Raw genomic sequence first — 22,014 nt, 5'->3', positions numbered from 1 at the left:
TCATCCATTTTCCTGCACATTTTATAATTTCATTGTTATTTACTGCTGAGTAGAACTCCATTGTGTAAATGTGCCATATCTTCATTATTCACTTATCATTGGATGGTCATCTAGGCTGGTTCCATTTCCTAGATATTGTGAATAGAGCAGCAATAAACATGGTGAGCAAGTATCTCTAAGGTAGTGAGATGATTCCTTAGGATATATGCCTAGGAATGGTATAGCTGGGTCATACAGCAAATCTATTTTTAGCTCTCAGGAACTTTCACGCTGATTTTCACATTGGCTGGACCAGATTGTATCCCACCAACAGTGTAGAAGGGTTCTTCTCTTTCCACATCATCACCAGCATTTATGGTCATTTGTTTTCATGATAGTAGCCAATCTGACAGGAGTGAGATGGAATCTCAACGTAGTTTTAACCTGCATTTCCCTGATGGATAGGGATTTAGAACATTTTTTAGATGTTTATGTGCCATCTGTATTTCTCCTTTTGAGAACTCTCTATTTAGTTCCATAGCCCATTTTTTATTTGAGTTGTTTGATTTCTTATTATTTTGTTTTTTGAGTTCTTTGTATATTTGGGATAATAAGCCTCCATCAGATGCACAGCTGGCAAAGATTTTTCCCCATTCTGTAGGTTGCCCCTTTGCTCTATTCATAGTGTCCTTTGCTGTACAAAACCTTTGTAATTTCATGAGGTCCCAGTGGTTGATCATGGTTTTGTTTCCTGAGCAATTGGAATTATTTTCAGAAAGTCTCTGCAAGACCAATTTATTGAAAGGTTTCCTCTACCTTTTCCTCTAACAATTTCAGAGTTTCAGGTCTGATGTTAAGGTCTTTGATCCATTTGGATTTAATTCTTGTGCATGGAGAGAGATAAGGATCTATTTTCATCCTTCTACAGATACATATCTAGTTTTCTCAGTACCATTTGCTGAAGAGGCTATCTTTTCTCCAGTGAGTATTTCTGGCATTTTTGTTCAAGATCAGGTGGGTCCTCTATTCTGTTCCATTGATCTACATGTCTGATTTTGTGCCAGTACCATGCTGTTTTTGTTTACGATGGCTCTGTGACCTGGGTTAAAATCAGGTATGCTGATACCACCAACTTTTTTTTTTGTTTTTTTTTGTTTTTTGTTTTTCAAGGTAGGATTTCACTGTAGTCCAGTCTGACCTGGAATTCACTCTGTATTCTCAGGATGGCCTCAAACTCACAGCGATCCTCCTACCTCTGGTGTTAAAGCTAAGCGCTGGTGTTAAAGGCGTATACCACCATGCCCAGCTTCACCAACCTTATTTTTGTTGCTCAAAACTGTTTCAGATATTTGAGGGTTTTGTGCTTCCAAATGAATTTTTGGATTTTTTTTTTCTATTTCTATGAAGAATGCCATTGGAATTTTGATGGGATTGTATTAAATGTATAGATTGTTTTTGGTAAGATTGTTATTTTCACAATATTGATTCTTTCAATCCAAGAACAGGGGATGTCTTTCCATTTCCTAGTATCTTCTGCAATTTCTTCCCTGAGTATTTAAATTTTTTTGTTTATTTATTTATTTGAGAGTGACAGACAGAGAGAGAAAGAGGCAGAGAGAGAGAGAATGGGCACACCAGGGCCTCTAGCTACTGCAAAGGAATTCCAGATGCATGTGCCCCTTGTGCATCTGGCTAACATGGGTCCTGGGAAGTCAAGCCTCGAACCAGGGTCCTTAGGCTTGACAGGCAAGTGCTTAACCACTATCTCACTTGAGTATTTTAAAGCTTTTATTGTTGACATCCATCACTTCCTTGATTAGGTTTATTCCAAGGTACTTTATTTTATTTTTTTTGATGCAATTGTGAATGGGAGTGATTCTCTGATTTCATCCTCTGTGTGTTTGTTGTTAGCATATAGGAAGGCTACTGATTTCTGTATGTTTAATTTTGTATCCTGCTACATGGCTTATAGGTGTTTATCAGCTCTAACGTTTGCTGGTCGAGTCTTTAGGGTCCTTTATGTATAGAATCATGTCATCTGAAAATAATGATAACTTGATCTCTTCCTTTCCGATTTGTATCCCTTTTATGTGTGTCTCATGCCTATTGCTATGGATAAGACTTCTAGTATTACATTAAATAAAATTGGGAACCAGGCATGGTGGCACACACCTTTAATCCCAGCACTGTAGAGGCAGAGGTAGGAGGATTGTAATGAGTTCAAGGCCACCCTGAGACTACATAGTTAATTCCAGGTAAGCCTGGACCAGAGTGAGACCCTACCTCAAACAACCAAAAATAAATAAATATAAATAAATATAAATAAATAAAAGTGGGACAGTGGACACTTTTGTCTTGTTCCTGATTTTAGTGGAAAAGCTTCAAGTTTTTTCCATTTAGTATTATGTTGGCTGTAGGTTTGACATAAATAGTCTTACTATGTTTATAAGAAGCAGCTGGAATAAGTACACTTTGTCTGTCATTCTTTTTTTTTTTTTTTGCTTTTGTTTTTTTCCTTTTTTTAATTTTTATTTTTTTTATTTTTTATAAGTAACAACTTCCATGACTGTAAACAATATCCCATGGTAATTCCCTCCCTTCCCACAGTTTCACCCTTTGAAACTCCATTCTCCGTCATATCCCCTCTCTATCTCAGCCAGTCTCTCTTTTATTTTGATGTCATGATCTTTTCCTCCTATTATGATGGTCTTGTGTAGGTAGTGTCAGGCACTGTGAGGTCATGGATATCCAGGCCATTTTGTGTCTGGAGGAGCACGTTGTAAAGAGTCCTACACTTCCTTTGGCTCTTACATTCTTTCTGCCACCTCTTCCGCATTAGACCCTGAGCCTTGGAAGGTGTGATAGAGATGTTACAGTGCTGAGCACTCCTGTCACTTCTTCCCAGCACCGTGGTGCCTTCTGTGTCATCCCCAGGTCACTGCCATCTGAAATGCTTTTGGGTTTTTCAAAGTAGGGTCTCACCCTACCACTGGCTGACCTAGAACCTACTGTAGTTCAAGGCTGGCTTCAAACTCACAGCAATCCTTCTACCTCTGCTGAAATTAAAGGCATGCACCACCACACCTGGTTTGTCTCTCATTTCTGTACTAAGGAATGTTGTGATCTGCATGTCCCTCTGGGTGGATGTCCTGTGGACAATAACATGTCATGTCTGCCAGTTCCCTGGAATAAGTTCCTTGTGCTTAGTTGGTGTTTGCTTGTGAAAAATCAGGAAGGCGCTTGCCCTTCCAAAAGTAAAATATGAAGGCAGATGCTACTCTATCCTTGGGAGTGTATCCTGCACAGTCAGCCTTGTGCCTTGATGTTACTGAGAGATGGGATGCACCAGCAAGTCCAGGCTGCCTTTCTACCTACTTCAGCGTCACTGTCTGCTTTTGATGAGGGGCTCATGAGCAGCCAGAGGAGGAGTAGAGGTCAGAACCTATAGAGAAGGGGTGGGAATGTAGCTTAGTCAGTAAAGTGCTTGTCCCCCAAGCATGAATTTGGATCTTCACACATACCTATAACTCCAGAGCTGGGAAGGCAGAGGCAGGGATTCCTGGGCTCACTGTCTAGCAGGGTAAGCCCAGTGCATGAGCTCCAAGTACAGTGAGACCATGACAAAAAGTGTGATGAAGCTGGGTGTGCTGATGCCCACCTTTAATCCCAGCACTCACAAGGCTGAAGTAAGAGGGAGGCTGTGAGTTTGAGACCAGCCTGAGACTACATAGTGAAATACAGGTCAGCCTGGGCTAGAGTGAGACCCTACCTCCAAAAAAAAGTGGGGTGGTGGCTGGAGAGGAGTTAGCAGTTAAAGCACTTGACTACAAAGCCCAAGGACCCAAGTTTGATTCCCCAGTACCTATGTAAGTCAGATACACAAGGTGGCGCATGCATTTGGAGTTTGTATGCAGTGGCTGAAGGCCCTGGCATGCCCATTCTATCTGCCTCTTTCTCCCTTGTTAATAAATAAATTAAATGGATAAGGCCAGGGAGGAGGATTACCATGATTCAAGGCCACCCTGTGACTACATAGTGAATTCCAGGTCAGCCTGGGCTAAAGTGAGACCCTAACTTGAAAAACCACAAAAAGAAAGAAATGGAAAATAAATTAAATGTATAAAAAGAGAAAGAAGGGCTGGAGAGATGGCTTAGCGGTTAAGCGCTTGCCTGTGAAACCTAAGGACCCTGGTTTGAGGCTCGATTCCCCAGGACCCACGTTAGCCAGATGTACAAGGGGGTGCATGCATCTGGAATTCGTCTGCAGTGTCTGGAAGCCCTGGTGCGCCCATTCTCTCTCTGCCTCTTTCTCTGTCTGTCACTCTCAAATAAATAAATAAAAATAAACCAAAAAATAAAAAAAGAAAGAAAAGGAAGGGCTGGGGAGATGGTTTAGCAGTTAAGATGTTTACTTGCAAAGCCAAAGGACCGAGGTTCATTTCCCTAGGAACAATGTAAGCCAGATCCACAAGGTGGTGCATGCATCTGGAGTTTCTTTATAGTAGCCAACAGCCCTGGTGTGTCCATTCTCTCTGTGTGTCTGCCTCTTTCTCTGAAATAAAAATAAATTTTAATGAGCCAGGTGTGGTGGTGCACACCTTTAATCCCAGCACTAAAGTGAGACCCTACCTCGAAAAACCAAAAAAATAACAAATTTTTCAGAGAGAAGGAAAGGAGGAAGAGGGAGAGAGAAAAGGTGAGGGGAGGGGAGGGGAAGGGAAGGGAGAGGAGGGGAGGGGAGGGAAGGAAAGGGAAGGGAAAAAGGAGGGAAGAAAAGGAAGGAAGGAAGGAAGGAAGGAAGGAAGGAAGGAAGGAAGGAAGGAAGGAAGGAAGGAAGAAAAGTGGTGTCTGAGGAAGGACATCTAGGGTTCTTGGCCCCACACACACCCAGATGAGGCTGGATAGAGAACTGGTTTAGGACCACGCCATCATCTGTGGACTCAGTAACCTCAGGTGGCATCTTTGTCCCCAGGCCTTGGGTCCACTGCTGCCTCTGTAGCTGTGCCTGTCCTGAGGCTGCTGAGGACAGAAGATACAGTAGGGCCAGAAAGTGGCGGCCACTGACTGTCACTCCTCCATTCCAGCAATTCCCTTTCTGTTTGATGTCCGTGAACATCACCCGTATCACTATCCAGGCCTTGAGGGAGGAGTGTCTCTCCAGGTGAGTCCCAGCAGAGCCTGGTCCTTCCCCACCCCTGCCTTGTCCACAGCAGCCTGTTACCTGCTGACTCCTCAAGGAACAAAATCCAGTCTCCAGGGCTCTCTCTCCTCCCAAGCCTAAGATTGGAGGCTGCCTAAAGAGTGGTGGTGGGGGGGGGGAACTCCTGAGTTTGGACTGGCTCCCTGAGGTGACTGGGCTGGACACTACTGGTGCGTCAGCTTTCCTCGGTGGCTGAGCAGGTCACCTCCCTTGTCCTATAGAGAGTGTAATCGGCAGCAGAAGGTCATCCCCGTGGTGAACAGCTTCTACGCTGCCACTTTCCTCCGCCTGGCTCACGTGTGGAGGACCCAGCAGAAGACCATCTTAGACTCCGGCTTTGTCCTCAAAGGTGTGTGCCTTCTCGTGGGGAGACTGAAGTCTCTGTGGACTGCTTTTCCTTCCCCAGCCCCCACCCATCACTTTACCCTCTGGGGCCTCCTTTCTCTGCCTCCATTCCCCTCCTTTTCTGCCACATACTTGTTTTGTTTTCTTTTGGTTTGGTTTTTTCAAGGCAGGGTCTCACTTCAGCCCAGGCTGACCAGGAACTCACTCAGTAGCTCCAGGCTGGCATTGAACTCCTGGTGATCCCCAGCCTACTGAATGCTGGGATTAAAGGCATGTGCCACCACCCCAGGCCCCTGGCTCTGGCTGTATATATATTTTTTTCCTTTCTTCCTCCCTTCCTCCCTTCCTCCCTCCCTCCCTCCCTTCCTTTCTCTCTCTCTTTCTTTCTCTTTGGTTTTTCAAGGTAGGGTCTCACTCTAGCCCAGGCTGACCAGGAATTCACTATGTAGTCTCAGGGTGGACTCGAACTCATGGTGATCCTCCTGCCTCTGCCTCCCAAATGTTGGAGCTAAAGTTGTGCACCACGACGCTTGAATTTTTGTTTGTTTGTTTGTTTTTCATTTGTTTTTCAAGGTAGGGTCTTGCTCTAGCCAAGGCTAACCTGGAATTCACTGTGTAGTCTCAGGCTAGCCTCTCACAGTAATCCTCTTATCTCTGCCTCCCCAGTGCTGGGATTAAAGGCATGTGCCACCTCACTCATTTTTCTTTTTTTCCCTAATGATCATATTTTCTAAATCAGAATCTGGAAACAAGCCTGGCAAGGTGGGTCACACCTATAATCGCAGCATGTGGGAGGCTAAGATAGGAGCATCACCAGGAGTTCGAGGCCAGCCTGGGCTACAGTGAGACTCTGCCTCAAAACCAAAGTAAAGCTGTATGTGGTGCGTTAGAGGCCATCTTGAGACTACATAGTGAATTTCAGGTCAGCCTGGGCCAGAGTGAGACCCTACCTCAAAAAAGCAAACAAGCAAACAAAAAAATACTGGGCATGGTGGCTTGCACCTGTAATCCCAGCTCTAGGGAGACAGAGACGGGGAACTCCTGGTGCTGACTGGCCAGCTATTATTCCAGATGAATCTGTGAACTCTGGGTTCAGAGAGAGATCCTGTCTAAATAAAGTAGAGTGCCAGGTGTGGTGGCACATGCCATTAATCCCAGCACTTGGAAGGCAGAGGCAGGAGGATTGCTGTGAGTTCAAGGCCACCCTGAGACTCCATAGTGAATTCCAGGTCAGCCTGGGCTAAAGTGTGACCCTACCTCAAAAAAAAAGTAAGTTGGAGAGCTATAAAGGAAGGTACCCAATGTGGACTTCTGGTATCTACACACACACACACACACACACGCATGCATACCACGCATACATACACACACACACACACAGATTGGGGGAGGGTTGGAGAAGTAGTAGTTCAGGCGTAGAGTGCTTGCCTAGCATACATAAAAGCCCTGGGTTTGGTCCCCTGCACCTTATAAATGAGGCATGGTGACACACACCTGTGATCCTAGCACTTAGAAGTTTGAGGAAGGAGAATCAGAAGTTCAAGGTCCCCCTTACCTATTTAAGGAGTTAATGGCCAACCTGGGATGCATAAGATCCCATCTCAAAACAAAGTAAAACTAGAAACTGGAGCCTGACATGGCTAAATCATGCCTATAATCTCGGCACTGGGACAGGATGATCACTGTCAAAGCTAGACTGGGCTAGAGAATGAAACCTGGTTTAAAATACACACACAGACGGGTGTGGTGGCACACGCTTTTAATCCCAGCACTCAGGAGGCAGAGGTAGGAGGATCGCGGTGAGTTCGAGGCCACCCTGAGACTCCATAGTGAATTCCAGGTCAGCCTGGACTGGAGTGAGACCATACCTCAAAAAACAAAACAAAACAAAATACACACACATACTAAATAAACAAACCCTGGAGGTTAGAATCCAGCAGTAGAGCTGATGCTTCAGAGTTGAGATGAGTCCAGCAAGGGGAAAGAGACCCCTTCAGTTCTGCAATCCTCTGTGTTCCAGACTTGGAAGTGTTGGCCAAGAAGAGCCCACGGCGCCTGCTCAAGACACTGGACATGTACCTGGCACAGGTGTCCAAAGGACAGGCCTCTTTGTTAGGGGCACAGAAGTGTTCTGGGCCACAAGGCTCTCACTCCAAGGATCTCACCTTCACAGGTGTATGTGACCTGCAGCCTCACTCTGAAAGCACAGGGCTGATCTGACGAAACTCAAAGAACCACTGGGAGAAAGACTTGAAGGTTGGGCCATGGGGCCTTTCAGAGGCTGTGTAATAAGGCATGCCTGGAGGCCTTTGGCTGGGTCAATCCCTTTCCAGCTTCCACAGTGAGATTTGGAAGTTCTTGGTCCTTCCCAACTTGAGAACCCCAAGTTCCCTGCCAGCGTGGCTAGAATTACCTCCCTTGCCATCTCATGAACAAGGAGTCTTCAGCCCAGTGTTGAGCTCCCTGTATCTCAGTGGGAGTGAACAGATCATGAGGTGGGACAGCCCTGTCTGGACACTCCACACATCGCAGCAGACAGAATTCCAACTCCCTAACAGCAATCTTGCTCTGGTATCTGTAGTTGGAATTGGAAGGAAAGTCACAGCAGTGGCCTAGCCAGCAGGGGGCAGCATAGCCCAGAGGTAGCCACCAATTTGGGTGGAGCAGGGACCTATGTCTGCTAGCCACCAGGGTTATCCAGGCCTTTGGGGCTTCTGGGCCTTACACTTGTCTCATCCTCTTTTCCCCTTGCCATTCCTTCCATTATTTATGATCTAGAAGTGACCATTTGGCTAGCCTAAGCATCTCCGTATGAGTTCCATCCTCACCCACAAGCTGGGCCTCTTGTGAAGACTGCACAGCCTGGCTGAGGGAAAGAGACATTCACTTAAACACACCAGCAGTTTTAGAATAAAGGAATTGTTCTAGTTTGCTAATTGTGGGCATTTTCTTCCAAGACAAATATTGCAGGGTCTTCCTATGGCCCTATTGTGTTAGTACCAGCTAAGAGCCAGGCAGGGGCAAACACCTGTGGTGTGGGTAGGGCTGTGGCTTCATCAGGGCCCCAGAAGGGAGAAGCTGTGTGTGCCCTCTGTGCTCCCCCTGGCTGCACTTGAGGCCTTGAAGCTTAATGCAAGTGCTAGCGGACGGGCAAGGTTGTCCTGGTTCTGTGGTTAACTAGGATTGGTGGGGCCCACACCAGGTCTTTTCCACATTTGCTTCTGGGCTTGGCTCTGTTGATTGACCCAGAATCTCAGGCCAGGACACCTGAGCTGTGCTTTGAGGGACAGATGAGGGACTCATGCTCCATGCATCCTGCCTCGGGTGATGATATGGAAACTGGTCTCTACCCCTGGCAGGTGTTTCCAAGTCTTTTAGAGACCAGACACACCCTAGAGGTGGTGCCGGCAGATGCTCCCAGAAGTATGGCAGGACCTCCAACTGCTACCGCTGTCAGCCGGTCTCTCCGTGAAGCTGGCAACAGACCCTAGAGTTGACCTTGTATCATCTTGTAGGGTTTCAAGTAATGTACCCATGTGACTTCCTCAAGCCTGGTCATCAGCACAAGGCAGGCAGGCAGAGATGGCACGGAAGTTACTGGGTGTGGCGAGGGTGGAAACGCTGGGGAATTTGGAAGGCAACTTAGCCACCATTTCGCAGTGCATGCCAGGTTGGGTAATTGCTTCCCCCCTGTCACTTTTGCTTGCTCTGAGCCTGCAGCATTAACTCAGCAGCCCCAACTGAGTGCCCAGCCACCAGCGCTTCTGGCTGCAGTGGCGTGGGCCCTGGCACCCTCTGGTGGGAAGGGAGCAGCGCCCTCAGCAAGCCTTTCCTCTGGCCCAGGAAAGCCTGGGAATGCAGTTCTACTGAAGGACTGGTTTGGGGGTGATGATATGGGGGGAGATTAGCCCCTCCGAAAGTAGTTGAAAAACTCAGAATCTGATTTTTCTTGAGACAAAAAATAAGACCTTCTGTGGTAGACAATAATCAAAATGTCAGAGCCCACTGACCTACCTTCCCTCTCTTTTGCAACCCAACCCTGGCACACATTGGCAGGTGAAGGCTGGGAAATCTGCAGAGAGGACTGGGGGCTGTATGCAGGAATGTAAGCTCATCTTCCCACGCTTAGCACATCAGCATGATGAACTTGATCAGACTTTTTGTTTTATGTGGGTCAGAAGATCCAATATGTCACAGCTCAGAAGCCACAGTAGTCCTGAGGGCACTGGAGGGGTGTGAGTGGGTCACGGTGGCTGCTGCCGCCCTGCCAGGCCTCTGAGCCTCTGGTCCAGACTCACGTAGGCACATCATGTTCTTTGTTCTCGTCACACCTCCAGGATGGGGACTCTGGGAACTCTGTGTCATCTCCCCGCCCCCACCTGCCCGCCTCCACCCCCAGTTTGTTTGAGACACGTCTCATGTAACCAAGGCTGGCCTTGTACTCATGACCCTCCTGCCTCTGTCTCCCATGTGCTGGGGTGGCAGGCGTGCACTAGCAGCTTCTAGCTTCTCCCCACCACTTGGCTTCCTGTGGTCTTTAGTATTCTGCAACAAGGCCATTAAACAAGAGAATGAACTAGGGTTCTGTGAAGAAAGAACAACTCGCCCAGGATCCAGAGCTCGTCTTTTCCATGGCCCCACAGCAGGCCTGAGCCCCTCAGCCAGACACACACCACAGTGTGCCTCCTGTGAGGGGCCATCAGATTGCTGCAGGGCTGTGAGTCACTGTCCTCTTGTGGGTGTGCAGCATTCGAAGCTGCCCCTGGCTTGCAGGGTGATGCGTCCCTGAGCACAGCCTCGGTTTTCTCCTGGCTGGGAATGTGAGGCTGAACTGAGGCCCAGGCTGAAAGCGATGCTGAGGTCTGGCACTAATCCACCTCCCTATAAGGTTCTGAGCATGGTGGGGGTGGAAGGCAGACCCACTGGGACTCCTGGCCCCTCTGTCTCGGTCATGGCTCCTAGGAAGCTGTGGAATTGCCATCTGAGTTGGGGTGAATAGGTGAGACTCAGCCCTGGGCAAGTAATGCAGGGAGAGAGCTGGGAAGGGCACGTTCCTCCTTTATTGAACATGCGCAGAAACACCTCAGTACTGACCCAGCAGCCAGAGGAATAAGCAGGCGGATGGTGGGAGGCAGAGGAGCAGCAACAGGGACCCCCACCCTCACTTCCAGTCCTTGAAGAATTGCTTGAAGATGGGACTCTCCCGGCCCTGGGGCAGGACCTCCACCTGCAGGACAGTGGGGAAGAGAATGGGTCATCCGTGCCTCTTCAGAAAAGAGGGTGCTGTGTGCCAGGCTGGGGAGCACAGGGAATCTGCGCCAGGCCAGAGGCAGATCACAAGGATCCAGCCTGAGACAGACAGACTGCTGATGCCACCAATTACAGAGCAGCGGGATGAGAACGACTTGTGAGAAAGGTGTGGTGGCTCACACCTGTAATCACACGTTCAGGAGGCTGAGGGAGGACTGCTGTGAGTTCCAGGCCAACCTGGGGAACACAGTAGATACTGTCTCAAAACTCCAAAAAGGCGCCAGGCCTGGTGGCGCACACCTTTAATCCCACCACTTGGGAGAGGTAGGAGGATTGCTGTGAGTTCAAGGCCACTCTAAGAACACACAGTGAATTCCAGGTCAGCCTGGGCTACAGTGAGACCCTACCTCGAAAAAAAACAAAAAAAGAAGAAAAGAAAGAAAAACCAAAAAAGGGTTGGAGAGCCAGGCATGGTGCACATGCCTTTAATCCCAGCACTTGGGAGGTCAAGGTAGAGGATTGTTGTGAGTTTGAGGTCAACCTGAGACTGCATAGTGGATTCAGGTCAGCCTGAGTGAGAACAAGACCCTACTCAAAAAAAGGGGGTGGGGGCTGGACAGATGGTTCAGAGGTTAAGGCACTTGCCTAAAAAGCCTAAGGACTCAGGTTCGATTCTTCAGTACCCTCATATGGAGTATGCATATGCAGTATGTGGCATGTGCATCTAGAGTCTGTTTGCAGTGGCTTAGAGGCCTTAGTGTGTCCATTCTCTCTACATATACCTGCACCTCTCTCTCTCTATCTCTCAAATAAATAAGTAAATAAAAAGTCTTAGGGGCTGGAGAAATGGCTTAGTGGTTGGGACAGTTGTATATGAAGCTTAAGGACCCAGGATCGATTCCCCAGGATCCATGTAAGCCAGATGCACAAGGTGGCGCATGTGTCTGGAGTTCCTTTGCAATAGCTGGAGGCCCTGGTGTACCCGTTCTTGCTCACTGTGTCTCTCAAATAATATATTAAAAAGAAATTAAAAATTATTTTTAAAACTGCTTTACCTCTTTAAAAAAAAAAAAAAAAAACTCAAGAAAGCAAAGGACTGAGTCAGTAGAGTGCTTAACTGCCATGCACAAAGCCCTGGGGTCAATCCCCAGCATTGCATAAACCAGATGTGGGGGCACACACCTGTAACTCCAGCATTAAGGAGGGAGAGGCAAGAGGATCAAAATCTTAAGGTAAGGCCAGGCATGGCAGCACATGCCTTTAATCCCAGCACTTGGGAAGCAGAGGTAGGAGGATCGCTGTGAGTTCAAAGCCACCCTGAGAATTCCAGATGAGCCTGAGCTAGAGTGAGACTCTACCTTGAAAATAAAATAAAATAAAATAAGGTACATAGTGAGTTCCAGGCCCACCTGGGCTAGAGAGACGTCTCAGAGAATATGAATGAGTCAGAGCCATTGTGCTAAAACTAGAAGAGGCACAAGCAGCCAGAGGTGCTGGCTAAGAGGAGAAACTGCCCTCCAAAGACACACTCACTGCTCTTTGAGGTCCTATACTATCTGAAAGTAAGATGTGTTTTTAAATGCTCAAGGTCTTTTAAAAGAGTGCCTACATGACGGGTCTGAGAGGAGGGCATGATTCTTCCAGAACCCTGAGGCTCTCCTGCAATTATGGTTCAGTTGGAAAGGGTCCTAGGAGTAGTGAAATGGGGTGTCTCCTCACCTGAGTGCTTGGGGAATACTGCATGCGAGAGATGAAGCCTTCAGCCACTTGGAGGGCTGCCTGCCGCTCTTTCTCATTAGCTTTTCTCCCTAGACCACAAGAAAGAAAGCTTTAGCAAGTGGTGGCACATGCCTTTAATCCCAGCACTCGGGAAGCAGAGGTAGGAGGATCACTGTGAGTTCGAGGCCAGCCTGAGACTACAGAGTGAATTCCAAAACAGGTCTAAGGCTCAGAGGTTAAGGTGCTTGCCTACAGAGCCTCACAACCAGGGTTTGATCTTCCAATACTCACATAAAGCCAGATGCTCTAAAGGGCACATGCATATGCAGTTATTTTCAGGGACTGGAGGCTCTGGCCCACCCATTCTCTCTTTTGAAAATAAATATAAATATTAGCCTGGTATGGTGATGCACACCTTTAATCCCAGCACTTGGGAGGCAGAGGTAGGAGGCTCACTGAGTTTAAGGCCACCCTGAGACTACATACTGAATTGCAGGTCAGCCTGGGCTGGAATGAAACCCTACCTCATAAAAACAGAAAAAAGAAAAAGAAAAGAAACAGAGATGTATCTGATGTTTGAATGGAGTGGCAAGAGGCCTTAGCACACCACGCCTCGCACACAAACACACACAATTAAATAGAAACATGAAATATGGTGGAAAGTAATTGAAGACACTTGACATTGACCTGTGGCCTCCACATGTATGCAAATACACGTGCCATGTGTCAACATATATGTGAACACATATACCCATACACATAGCACACAGCATACTCATGCAAAGGGAAAAAAAATTGAAGCCAGGTGTGGTGGCATGCGCCTTTAATCCCAGTATGCAGGAGGCAGAGGTAGAAGGATCACCATGAGTTCGAGGCCACCCTGAGACTACATAGTGAATCCTAGGTCAGCCCTTCTTTTGGGAAAAAAAAAAAAAAAATGAAGACCACAAGGAGTCCACCCACATTTTCAGGCAGCCCTTCGGAAGGCATTTTTGCAAGGAAACAACTCCATGGACAGTGGTTGGCTTTCTAGCTAGGTTATTAAAATCTGGTGACGTACAAAGCATTTGGAACTCCATATCCTTCCTCTGAGCCTCCCACCAGGCACTTGTCTTCCTGGCCTCCCAAGTTTCCTGTTTTGCCCCTGACTTATCTTTCTATAATGAGTCCTGGGGTTATATACACTCTGGAATCCCCTCTGCACTTGGCATTGGCTCCATGGGACCTGCAGGCCCTTCAAGAGGGAAACGGCAGCCTCAGTAAGAGGCCTCTCTTGCCCCAGGCCTTAACCTAGGAGCTATATGGCTTACTGCTTCCAGAACGTCCCTGTCGCCCCTTCTCTGCTGAATTTGGGAGGCTTGGTGTAGCTCTCGTGAGATCCCTATCCACTTGAACTTCCTGACCACGCTTGGCCATTTCTCAGCCTTGGTTCATTCACCCCGTGACTGCTGACTGAGCAAATGCTATTCTCTCCCACAGTATAGTTCCTGCTTTTGAGAAATTCATCTCCTTAGGGAAATGGGAAATGCCCAAGAAAAGAAGTGAGCATCAAAGGGGAAAGTGGGAGGGAGGAAGGGTATTACCACAGGATATTTTTTATAATCATGGAATTAATACAAAAAAAAATTGAAAAGAAAAAAAAAAGAACTGGGCATTAGCATCCGTAAAGCAGTGAATTAAATCTCCAACAACACACCAACTAAATGCTTGTAATGTAATCTCAGCACTTGGGAGCTGCTAGCAGGAGGACTAGGAGTTCAAAGCCAGCCTCAGCTACAGAGCAAATTCAAAGTCAGCCTTTAATCCCAGCATTTGGGAGGTAGAGGTAGGAGGATCGCCATGAGTTCGATGCCACCCTGAGAATACATAGTGAATTCCAGGTCAGCCTGAGTTAGAGTGAAAACCTACCTCAGAAAACAACAACAACAAAAAGAATTAAATAAATAAGAAAAAAAAAAAAGGCTAACAATAAGCAGGCTCCCAACAATAAGCAGGATCACATTGGTGTCACAATTTCCAATGGTCAGAGCAAGCCAGAGAGGCTTGTGCACAACAGTACCTCTCTTTGCAGCTGATATAATTTACAGTCTCCTGGGGAAACAAGTTCTGCAAGTTCACCACCCACTGCATAAAATAACATTAATTTGACCAAAATTTACCTCTCTCAGTTCAAGGCAAAATCTCAAGAGCAGGGGTCTGAAGGCTTGGGAATGGGCTAATTTCAAAGTGTGGTCCCTAGACCCACCAGGTACCCACTGGGAACGTGTTGGAATTACACACATACTCAGTTACCACCCGAAACCCAGTGAATCAGTCTTCAAGATGAGGGCCAATAACGTGCTGGAACAGGCCCATGGGATCCTGAGCCCAGCAGTGGGAAGCTTGCTGTGGTCAGGGCAGCTACAGAGCCCTCGGGCTGATGGGGGTGAGCCGTAGATACCCTTCCAGATGTAGATCTTGCCACAGAGCCCATTGTCCAGCACGAAGCAGTCATCAGGTACCAGCAGCTCAGAGGCAAAGGGGCTGGAGTCAGCCACTTTGGTCAGGTTCATCTGTCCAGTGGCATCAGAGACCTGAAGAAGGGCAATGCCAGATGTGACCCCCACACACAACAGTCCTCACCTGGGCTGAGGGAGTGGGCTGCTCAGGCCCTCCCCAGTCTAACTGTGCCTGTGGCCTCAGCCTCAGCCCTAAGGAACAAACAGGAATGAGTTGGGCTTCACATTACAGGTAGGTGTATAGAATTCAAAAGAGGGCTGGAGAGATGGCTTAGCAGTTATGGTACTTGCCTGCAAAGCCAAAGGACCCAGGTTCAATTCCCCAGTACCCACGTAAGCCAGATGCACAAGGGGGCACATGCATCTGGTGTTTGTTTGCAGTGGCTAGAGGCCCTGGCATGCCCATTCTCTCTGTGTGTATCTCCTGTCTCTCTCTCTCTCTCTCTCTCTGCTGCAAATAAATTAATTAATTAAATTAAAAATTAGAGTTCAAAGGAAGGAAAGCTCAGAGTTAGCTTCAAACCATCACTAAGAAGGGGCCAGAAATGAAACAGCATTTTCTCCTCAGGGTGGCCTGCCATCTACCCACTTCACATCCTCCTCTCCTCCAAGCCTTCATGGTTCCTCCAAACCTCCCTGGTTCCTGGCCCAACCTCCCCACAGCCTCATTCTCCTCCCTTCAGCCCCACACTCTTGCTTCCACCCACTGGCTGATCCCAGGCAGGCCAACAGTGCTTACCTTATACAGAGCTGCAGCCTGGGCATTGGCCTGGTCAGCTGTGAGGTCCTCTTCAGGGCTGCCCTCCTTCAGAGCAGGCTTGGGACCCAGAACCTGAAGTGCCAAAACAGGCTAGGATTTTGTTGTTGTATTTTTATTTATTTATTTGACAGAGAAAGCTAAGGCGGTGGGGGGAGGGAGAGAGAAAGAATGGGCATGCGAGGGCCTCCAGCCACTGCAAACGAATTTCCAGACGCATGCGCCCCCTTGTGCATCTGGCTAGCATGAGTCCTGGGGAATCAAACCTGGGTCCTTTGGCTTTGCAGGCAAACACCTTAACCACTAAGCCATCCCTCCAGCCCCAGGCTAGGTTTTACTGGAACTCCCACCCCCAAACTTCCACATCCCCTCATCCAGGGCCACCATGTTCTGTACTAGGGCATCCAGAAGTGAGTAAAAGCTGGGTTCAGCCTACTACCAATCAGGCTGCTCGTACTCACCCAGAAGAACCCCTCGGTCTCCATCACACAAAGGCATCAATAAGCTAGTCACAGGGCTGGGGAGTGCCCAACTCACAGGCCCCTAGCTTATCACTGTGTCTCTTGACCACTTCAAGCAGAAACTCTCAACCACCTTCTCCAATGTCCCCTAACCTGAATCATCTCGGCAGGCTCCTCTCCTTCGGTGATGATCTCCACCTGGGCCTTGCCCTGCCGCTCGCTGTCCCGGATGGCCAAGGCCAGGTCTCTCGCCTTATTGCGCTCTAGGATGTTGGACTTTTCACCACACCAGGCAAAAATATTCTGCAGGAAAACCAGGCAGGCTGGTCACAGCCAGCTGTCTGAATCTTGCCCCCAGTCAAAGGAAAGGACCCCAGCTGGGCGTGGTGACACATGCCTTTAATCTCAACATTCAGGAGGCAGAGGTAGAAAAATCGCTGCAAGTTCAAGGCCACCCTGAGACTACAGAGTGAATTCCAGGTCAGCTTGGAGTAAGAGCTTACCTCGAAGAACCAAAATAAATAAATAAAACAAAGGAAAGGCCCCGTCTCTCACCCTCCCCCCATTGAAGAGCTGTCCCCAGAAGTAGGACAATCAAGAAGGCAGGGCCACATCACAGAGGCCTCTGAGAGAAGCAGTGACAACTTCTTGCCCACAGGTCATCTCTGTCCCTGTTATTTTTCTCCACTTATCCCCCACGTATTTAACATCTTATTAAGTTGTCTCCTCTAGAGCCTGTGCTGCAGGGGCAGGGAGCTGCTAAAACAAAGCTGATATAAACACACACACACACACACACAACTTTTTTCTCCTTTTTGCAGCGCTGGGGGTTGAGCACAAAGCCTTTCACGTGCTAGGCAAGTACTCTACCACTTAGCTACATCCGCAGCCCTAGAGCTGGTACATATTAAACACCAAGTAAAATATGGACTGGATGAATGAGTGAGCAAGTGAGTGCATGAGTGGAGACGGAATGACCCCCTTGACTTTGTACTCAGTGGCAGTGTCTACTCCCTGCTCCCCCCGCCTCGTCTCCCACTTCTAGTCCTCCCCACGAATACCTTCAGGATTGGTCTTCCTACCCCAGATCCTCAGACAGGCTCCAGCCTGACACACAGTGTCCCACTGTCCTTAGTCACCTTGCTCCCACTGCTCAGGTCCTCACCCTGTGGCCCACAGGCACCATCCCTTCCCACTATCTGTTTTTCTTTGTTTGTTTTCCAAGGTGGGGTCTCACTAGTCCAGGCTGACTTGGAATTCACTGTGGAGTCTCAAGGTGGCCTCGAACTCACAGTGATCCTCCTACCTCTGCCTCCCAAGTGCTGGGATTAAAGGCGTTTGCCCAGGACCAGCTTCCTTCCCACTACTTTCATGAACGTTGGCATCCTGGGGCACGGAGTGGCATTTCCCCCATCAACGTCTAGTCACATGGTACTTCCTGGGGTAGCTGGCTTCCACTCAAACTAAACCCCCCCCCCCCCGCGTGCCGCCTGCCTTGAGCAACCCAGTCCAAGGCCACTACCCCTTCATGTCCTGCCATGGGTTATGGCAAGTGACCAGCCCATCTTGGATGCCTCTTCAGGGTGAGCTTAATTTATGGTTTCTGTGCTGGGCTCAGAGCAGCACAGAGTGAGCAAGAAGTGAATAACTTAACCAGTGACCAGAGGTCCAGTGGGCAAGTAACACGGAAGAGCTGTGAAGTCTTCCATGAGGGGAAATGAGCTCCAGAGCCCTAGAGACAATGGCTAGGTACCAGAGAAAGGCTGGGTTTTCCTCTTTTCATTACCCTCTGCTCCACATCTGTGGATTCAGCTATATTTAACCAACCAATGATTGAAAATATTCAGAAAAGCCAGACATGCTGCCTCATGCCAGGACTCTCAGCATGGAGGAGGTTGAGACAGCAGGACAGCCTTGATTTTAGACCAGCCTGGACTGCACAGTGAGACCCTGAACCCAAAAAGAAAAGACTAGCTGGGCATGGTGGCACACATCTTTAATCCCAGCACTCAGGAGGCAGAGATAGGAGGATTGTTAGGGATTTGAGGCCACCCTGAGACTCAGAGTGAATTCCAGGTCAGCCTGGGCTAGAATGAGACCCTACCTCAAAAAAACAAAAATAAAAAATAGCCGGGTGTGGTGGTGTACAGCCTTCAATCCCAGCACTTGGGAGACAGAGGTAGGAGGGTCACCGTGAGTTCAAGGCCATCCTGAGACTACAAAATGAATTCCAGGTCAGCCTAGACTACAGTGAGACATTACCTCAAAAGACCAAAAGTAATAATAATAACAATTAATAAATAAAATAAAAAACAGGATTGAGATGGGGAGGTAATATGATGGAGAATGGAATTTCAATGGGGAAAGGGGGGGAGGAAATTTCCATGGGATTTTTTTTATAATCATGGAAAATGCTAATAAAAATTTAAAAAAAAACAAATAAATAAAAGAAAAAAAATAAAATGCTGATAAAAATTAAAAAAAACAGGGCTGAAGAGATGGCTTAGTGGTTAAGGCACTTGCCTGCAAAGCCTGAGGATCTAGGTTTGATTCCCCAGAACCCAGATGTGCCAGATGTACATGGTGGCACACGTGTCTGGAGCTAATTGGCAGTGGTTAAAGGTCCTGGCATGCCCATTCTCTCTCTCTTATAAACAAACAAACATGGCTGGGCTGGAACGATGGCCTAGTGGTTAAGGCATTTGCCTGCAAAGCCAAAGGACCCAGGTTTGATTTCCCAGGACCTACATAAGCCAGATGCACACAATGGTGCACACATCTGGAGTTCATTTGTAGTGGCTTGAGGCTCTGGCATGCCTATGCTCTCTGTCTCTCTCTCTCTCAAGTAAATAAATATTTTTAAATAAATAAAGGTTTAAAAAGGCGCAGTACCGCAGCACTTGGGAAGTGGAGGCAGGAGGTTCAGGAGGGCTACATGAACAATCCTGTCTCAAACTAAAAGAAGAAAATATGAGCCAGGTGTAGTGGTGCATGCCTTTAATCCCAGCATTTGGGAGGCTGAGGTAGGAGAATCGCTGTGAGTTCGAGGTCAGCCTGACACTATATAGTGAATTCCACGTCAGCCTGGGGTGGAGCAAGACTACCTCAAAATAAAAACAAAATAGGGGGCTGGAGAGATTGCTTAGTGGTTAAGGTGCTTGTTGTGAAGTCTAACGACCCAGGTTTGATTCCCCAGTACTCATGTAAGCCAGATGCATAAGGTGGTGCATGCATCTGGAGTTCATCTGCAGTGGCTAAAGGTCCCGGCACATCCATTCTCTCTCCCTGCCCTTCTCTCTCTGAAATAAATAAAAATATATCTTTTTTAAAAAAGAGCTGGTGAGGTGACTTAGCAGTTAAAGCATTTGCCAGTGAAACCTAAGGACACAGGTTCAGTTCCTTAGGATCCACGTAATCCAGATGCAGGCATCTGGAATTCGTTTGTAGTGGTTGAAGGCCCTGGTGTGCCCTTTCTCTCTCTATATGTGCCTCTTCCTCTCTCTTTCTCCCCCTTCTCTCGAATAAGTAAATTAAATTAATATTCAGAATTTTATCTGAACTGAATATACAGAGTTTTTCTTGTCATTATTTTTTTATTTCAAGGTAGGGTTTCACTCTTGCTCAGGTTGACCTGTAATTTACTATGTAGTCTAAGGGTGGCTTCGGACTCACAGTGATCCTCCTACCTCTGCCTCCCGTGTGCTGGGATTAAAGGCATGTGCCACCACACCTGGTTTCTTTCTTTCTTTTTTCTTTTTTCTGGTTTTTCGAGGAAGGGTCTCACTCTATCTCAGGCTGACCTGGAATTCACTATGGAGTCTCAGGGTGGCCTCCTACTCACAGTGATCCTCCTACCTCTGCCTCCCAGTGCTGGGATTAAAGGCGTGAGCCACCATGGTTGGCTACACCTGGCTTCTTGTCATGATTCTAAACACTACAGTATGATTATTTACATATTATGTATATTTTAGCAGATTTTCATAAATCATTTGGAGATGATTCTGGTATATGGGAGGAAGCACACAGGTTACGTGTAAATACTATACCATTTTATGTGAGTGACTCGAGACCTTTGGATTTTGGTCTGTGGGGCTCAGAAACAATCCCGTGCAGATATTAGGGGATGACTGTATGGGATGCCTTTTCATGGCTGAAACAGTCCACCTGGAGACGGGTTACAGCTTCTCAACTTCTCCCCCACTCCCCCAGCCTCCAAGTCTGTCCCTGTAAAGCGGGATACCGGCACAAGTGCTCGGTGTGGGCAGCCAACCCACCTGGCCCAGGTCCAGGATGAAGCAGTCCCCCGTGTTGAAGCTGTCCCAGCTCAGCGTCCTCTCGGTGGCCCGGATGTTCTTCTTCCCCTTTACCTGGTAGAGTTTCCTAACGGCGGCCGGGGCGGCCCCTGAGCTGGTCTTGTGGAACGCTGACTCCACACCGCCTTCCTACAACCCAGGAGACGGGCCTGAGCGAGATGACAGGAGGAGACCCAAAGCCCTCTGCACCCCAGCTGCTCAGGAGGTGTGGCAGGAAGGTGGAGGGGACCCAGGCCGGGATGCACCTGGGCCTTCAGCAGGAGCGGCCCCAGGGCACGAGCGCCCCCAAGACAGCCTTACCCGGTACTTGAGGCCATGTGGGAAGTAGCTCATGAAGAGGTCGGACTCGTTGCCCTGCGCCTCGCGGTGCTGCACAGGCCGCTCCCCGAGCAGGGTGTTGAGGTGCACAGCCAGCACAGCGCAGGCCCCCTGCTCGTCCCGGGACGACTGCTGGCCTAGGACGGAGGCGGGGTGACGGGCAAGCTCCTCCAGCCCCGCTCAGGGCCGAGCTCCCTCGCAGCAGCCCAGCCCCTTACCTATCCACAGGTGCAGATGTGAGGCCTCTTCGGGGCCGTTGTGCAGCACGAGGTAGGAGTCCCCGGAGAAGAAGACGCCCTGGTTCTCCCGGGGCACGGGCACCGGCCTCAGCTTCTCCACCCGCCATACGTGCAAGCCTGGGTCTTGCACTGAGGCTGGGAACGGAGAGCCGCTGCAGGAAGGAGACTGCAGGTGGGGACCACGGCCCGTGGGGAATGGGCCCGAGCGCGGAGACCTGATGGCTCCTTGGGACCGGGCGTGAGGAGAGCAGTGAGGGAGAGGGGCATCCTTGGAAGTGAAGACGGGAAGGTGGCAAACGGGAGGGCACACTGCTTACCTCTGGGGGATGGGTGAGTACATGCTGCTTCCAGATCTGGAGAGAAAGAAACCATGATTATCGCAGAGGTCATGCCAGCCGCGTCTCACATGGGTCTGGGGAAGCCCTTCCGAGAGGCTGTTTTCATTTTGGTTTTACTAGCAACTGGGAGGTGGCAGCAGGAGGAGGTCCTGGAGGGCAAGATCCTGCTCAGCTACATAGTGAATCCAAAGCCAACCTGAGATACACAAGACCTAGTCAAAAAAAAAGGTGTGTGGTGGGGGAGGTTGGGGCTGGAGAAATGGCTTAGCAGTTAAGGCGTTTGCCTGCAAAGCCAAAGTATTCCGGTTCGATTCTCCAGGACCCACGTAAACCAGATGTAAAAGGGGGCGCATGTATCCATCTGGCGTTCGTTTTCAGTGGCTGGAAGCCCTGGCGCGCCCATTCTCTCTCTCTCTCTCTCTCAAATAAACATATTAAAACAAAATTACAGCCAGTCGCGCTGCAGCACTCCTTTAATCCTAGCACTTGGGAGGCAGAGGTAGGATTGCCGTGAGTTCAAGGCCACCCTGAGACTACATAGTGAATTCCAGGTCAGCCTGAGCTAGAGTGAGACCCTTCCTTGAAAAACAAAAAACA

General features: G+C 48.6%; 2 protein-coding genes across 7 annotated transcripts in view; one reads left to right on the top strand and one right to left on the bottom strand.

The window, feature by feature from the left end:
• Window positions 1-8,460, top strand: part of Elmod3 (ELMO domain containing 3) — a 53,356-nt gene extending 44,896 nt beyond the window's left edge. For all 3 annotated transcript variants that reach the window (XM_045153120.1, XM_004660530.2, XM_045153118.1), the window contains 3 exons: window positions 5,064-5,140; window positions 5,401-5,528; window positions 7,545-8,460. In XM_045153120.1, the coding sequence (XP_045009055.1) occupies window positions 5,064-5,140; window positions 5,401-5,528; window positions 7,545-7,744 (405 nt within the window). In that variant the 3' untranslated portion in view covers window positions 7,745-8,460. The remainder of the gene's footprint in view (window positions 1-5,063; window positions 5,141-5,400; window positions 5,529-7,544) is intronic.
• A 2,102-nt stretch (window positions 8,461-10,562) lies between these two features.
• Capg (capping actin protein, gelsolin like) overlaps window positions 10,563-22,014 on the bottom strand; it is a 36,536-nt gene continuing 25,084 nt past the window's right edge. For all 4 annotated transcript variants that reach the window (XM_045153079.1, XM_045153080.1, XM_045153081.1 and 1 more), the window contains 9 exons: window positions 21,397-21,432; window positions 21,059-21,231; window positions 20,823-20,977; window positions 20,484-20,651; window positions 16,363-16,512; window positions 15,731-15,823; window positions 14,934-15,066; window positions 12,494-12,582; window positions 10,563-10,751 (listed from right to left, as the gene is read on the bottom strand). In XM_045153079.1, coding sequence (XP_045009014.1) covers window positions 10,686-10,751; window positions 12,494-12,582; window positions 14,934-15,066; window positions 15,731-15,823; window positions 16,363-16,512; window positions 20,484-20,651; window positions 20,823-20,977; window positions 21,059-21,231; window positions 21,397-21,419 — 1,050 coding nt within the window. In that variant the 5' untranslated portion in view covers window positions 21,420-21,432 and the 3' untranslated portion in view covers window positions 10,563-10,685. The remainder of the gene's footprint in view (window positions 10,752-12,493; window positions 12,583-14,933; window positions 15,067-15,730; window positions 15,824-16,362; window positions 16,513-20,483; window positions 20,652-20,822; window positions 20,978-21,058; window positions 21,232-21,396; window positions 21,433-22,014) is intronic.

Source organism: Jaculus jaculus, chromosome 6, assembly GCF_020740685.1.
Source record: "Jaculus jaculus isolate mJacJac1 chromosome 6, mJacJac1.mat.Y.cur, whole genome shotgun sequence".
Taxonomy (NCBI): Eukaryota; Metazoa; Chordata; class Mammalia; order Rodentia; family Dipodidae; genus Jaculus; species Jaculus jaculus.
Note: the sequence above shows the minus strand (reverse complement) of the source record. Positions and strands in the feature narration are given on the sequence as shown.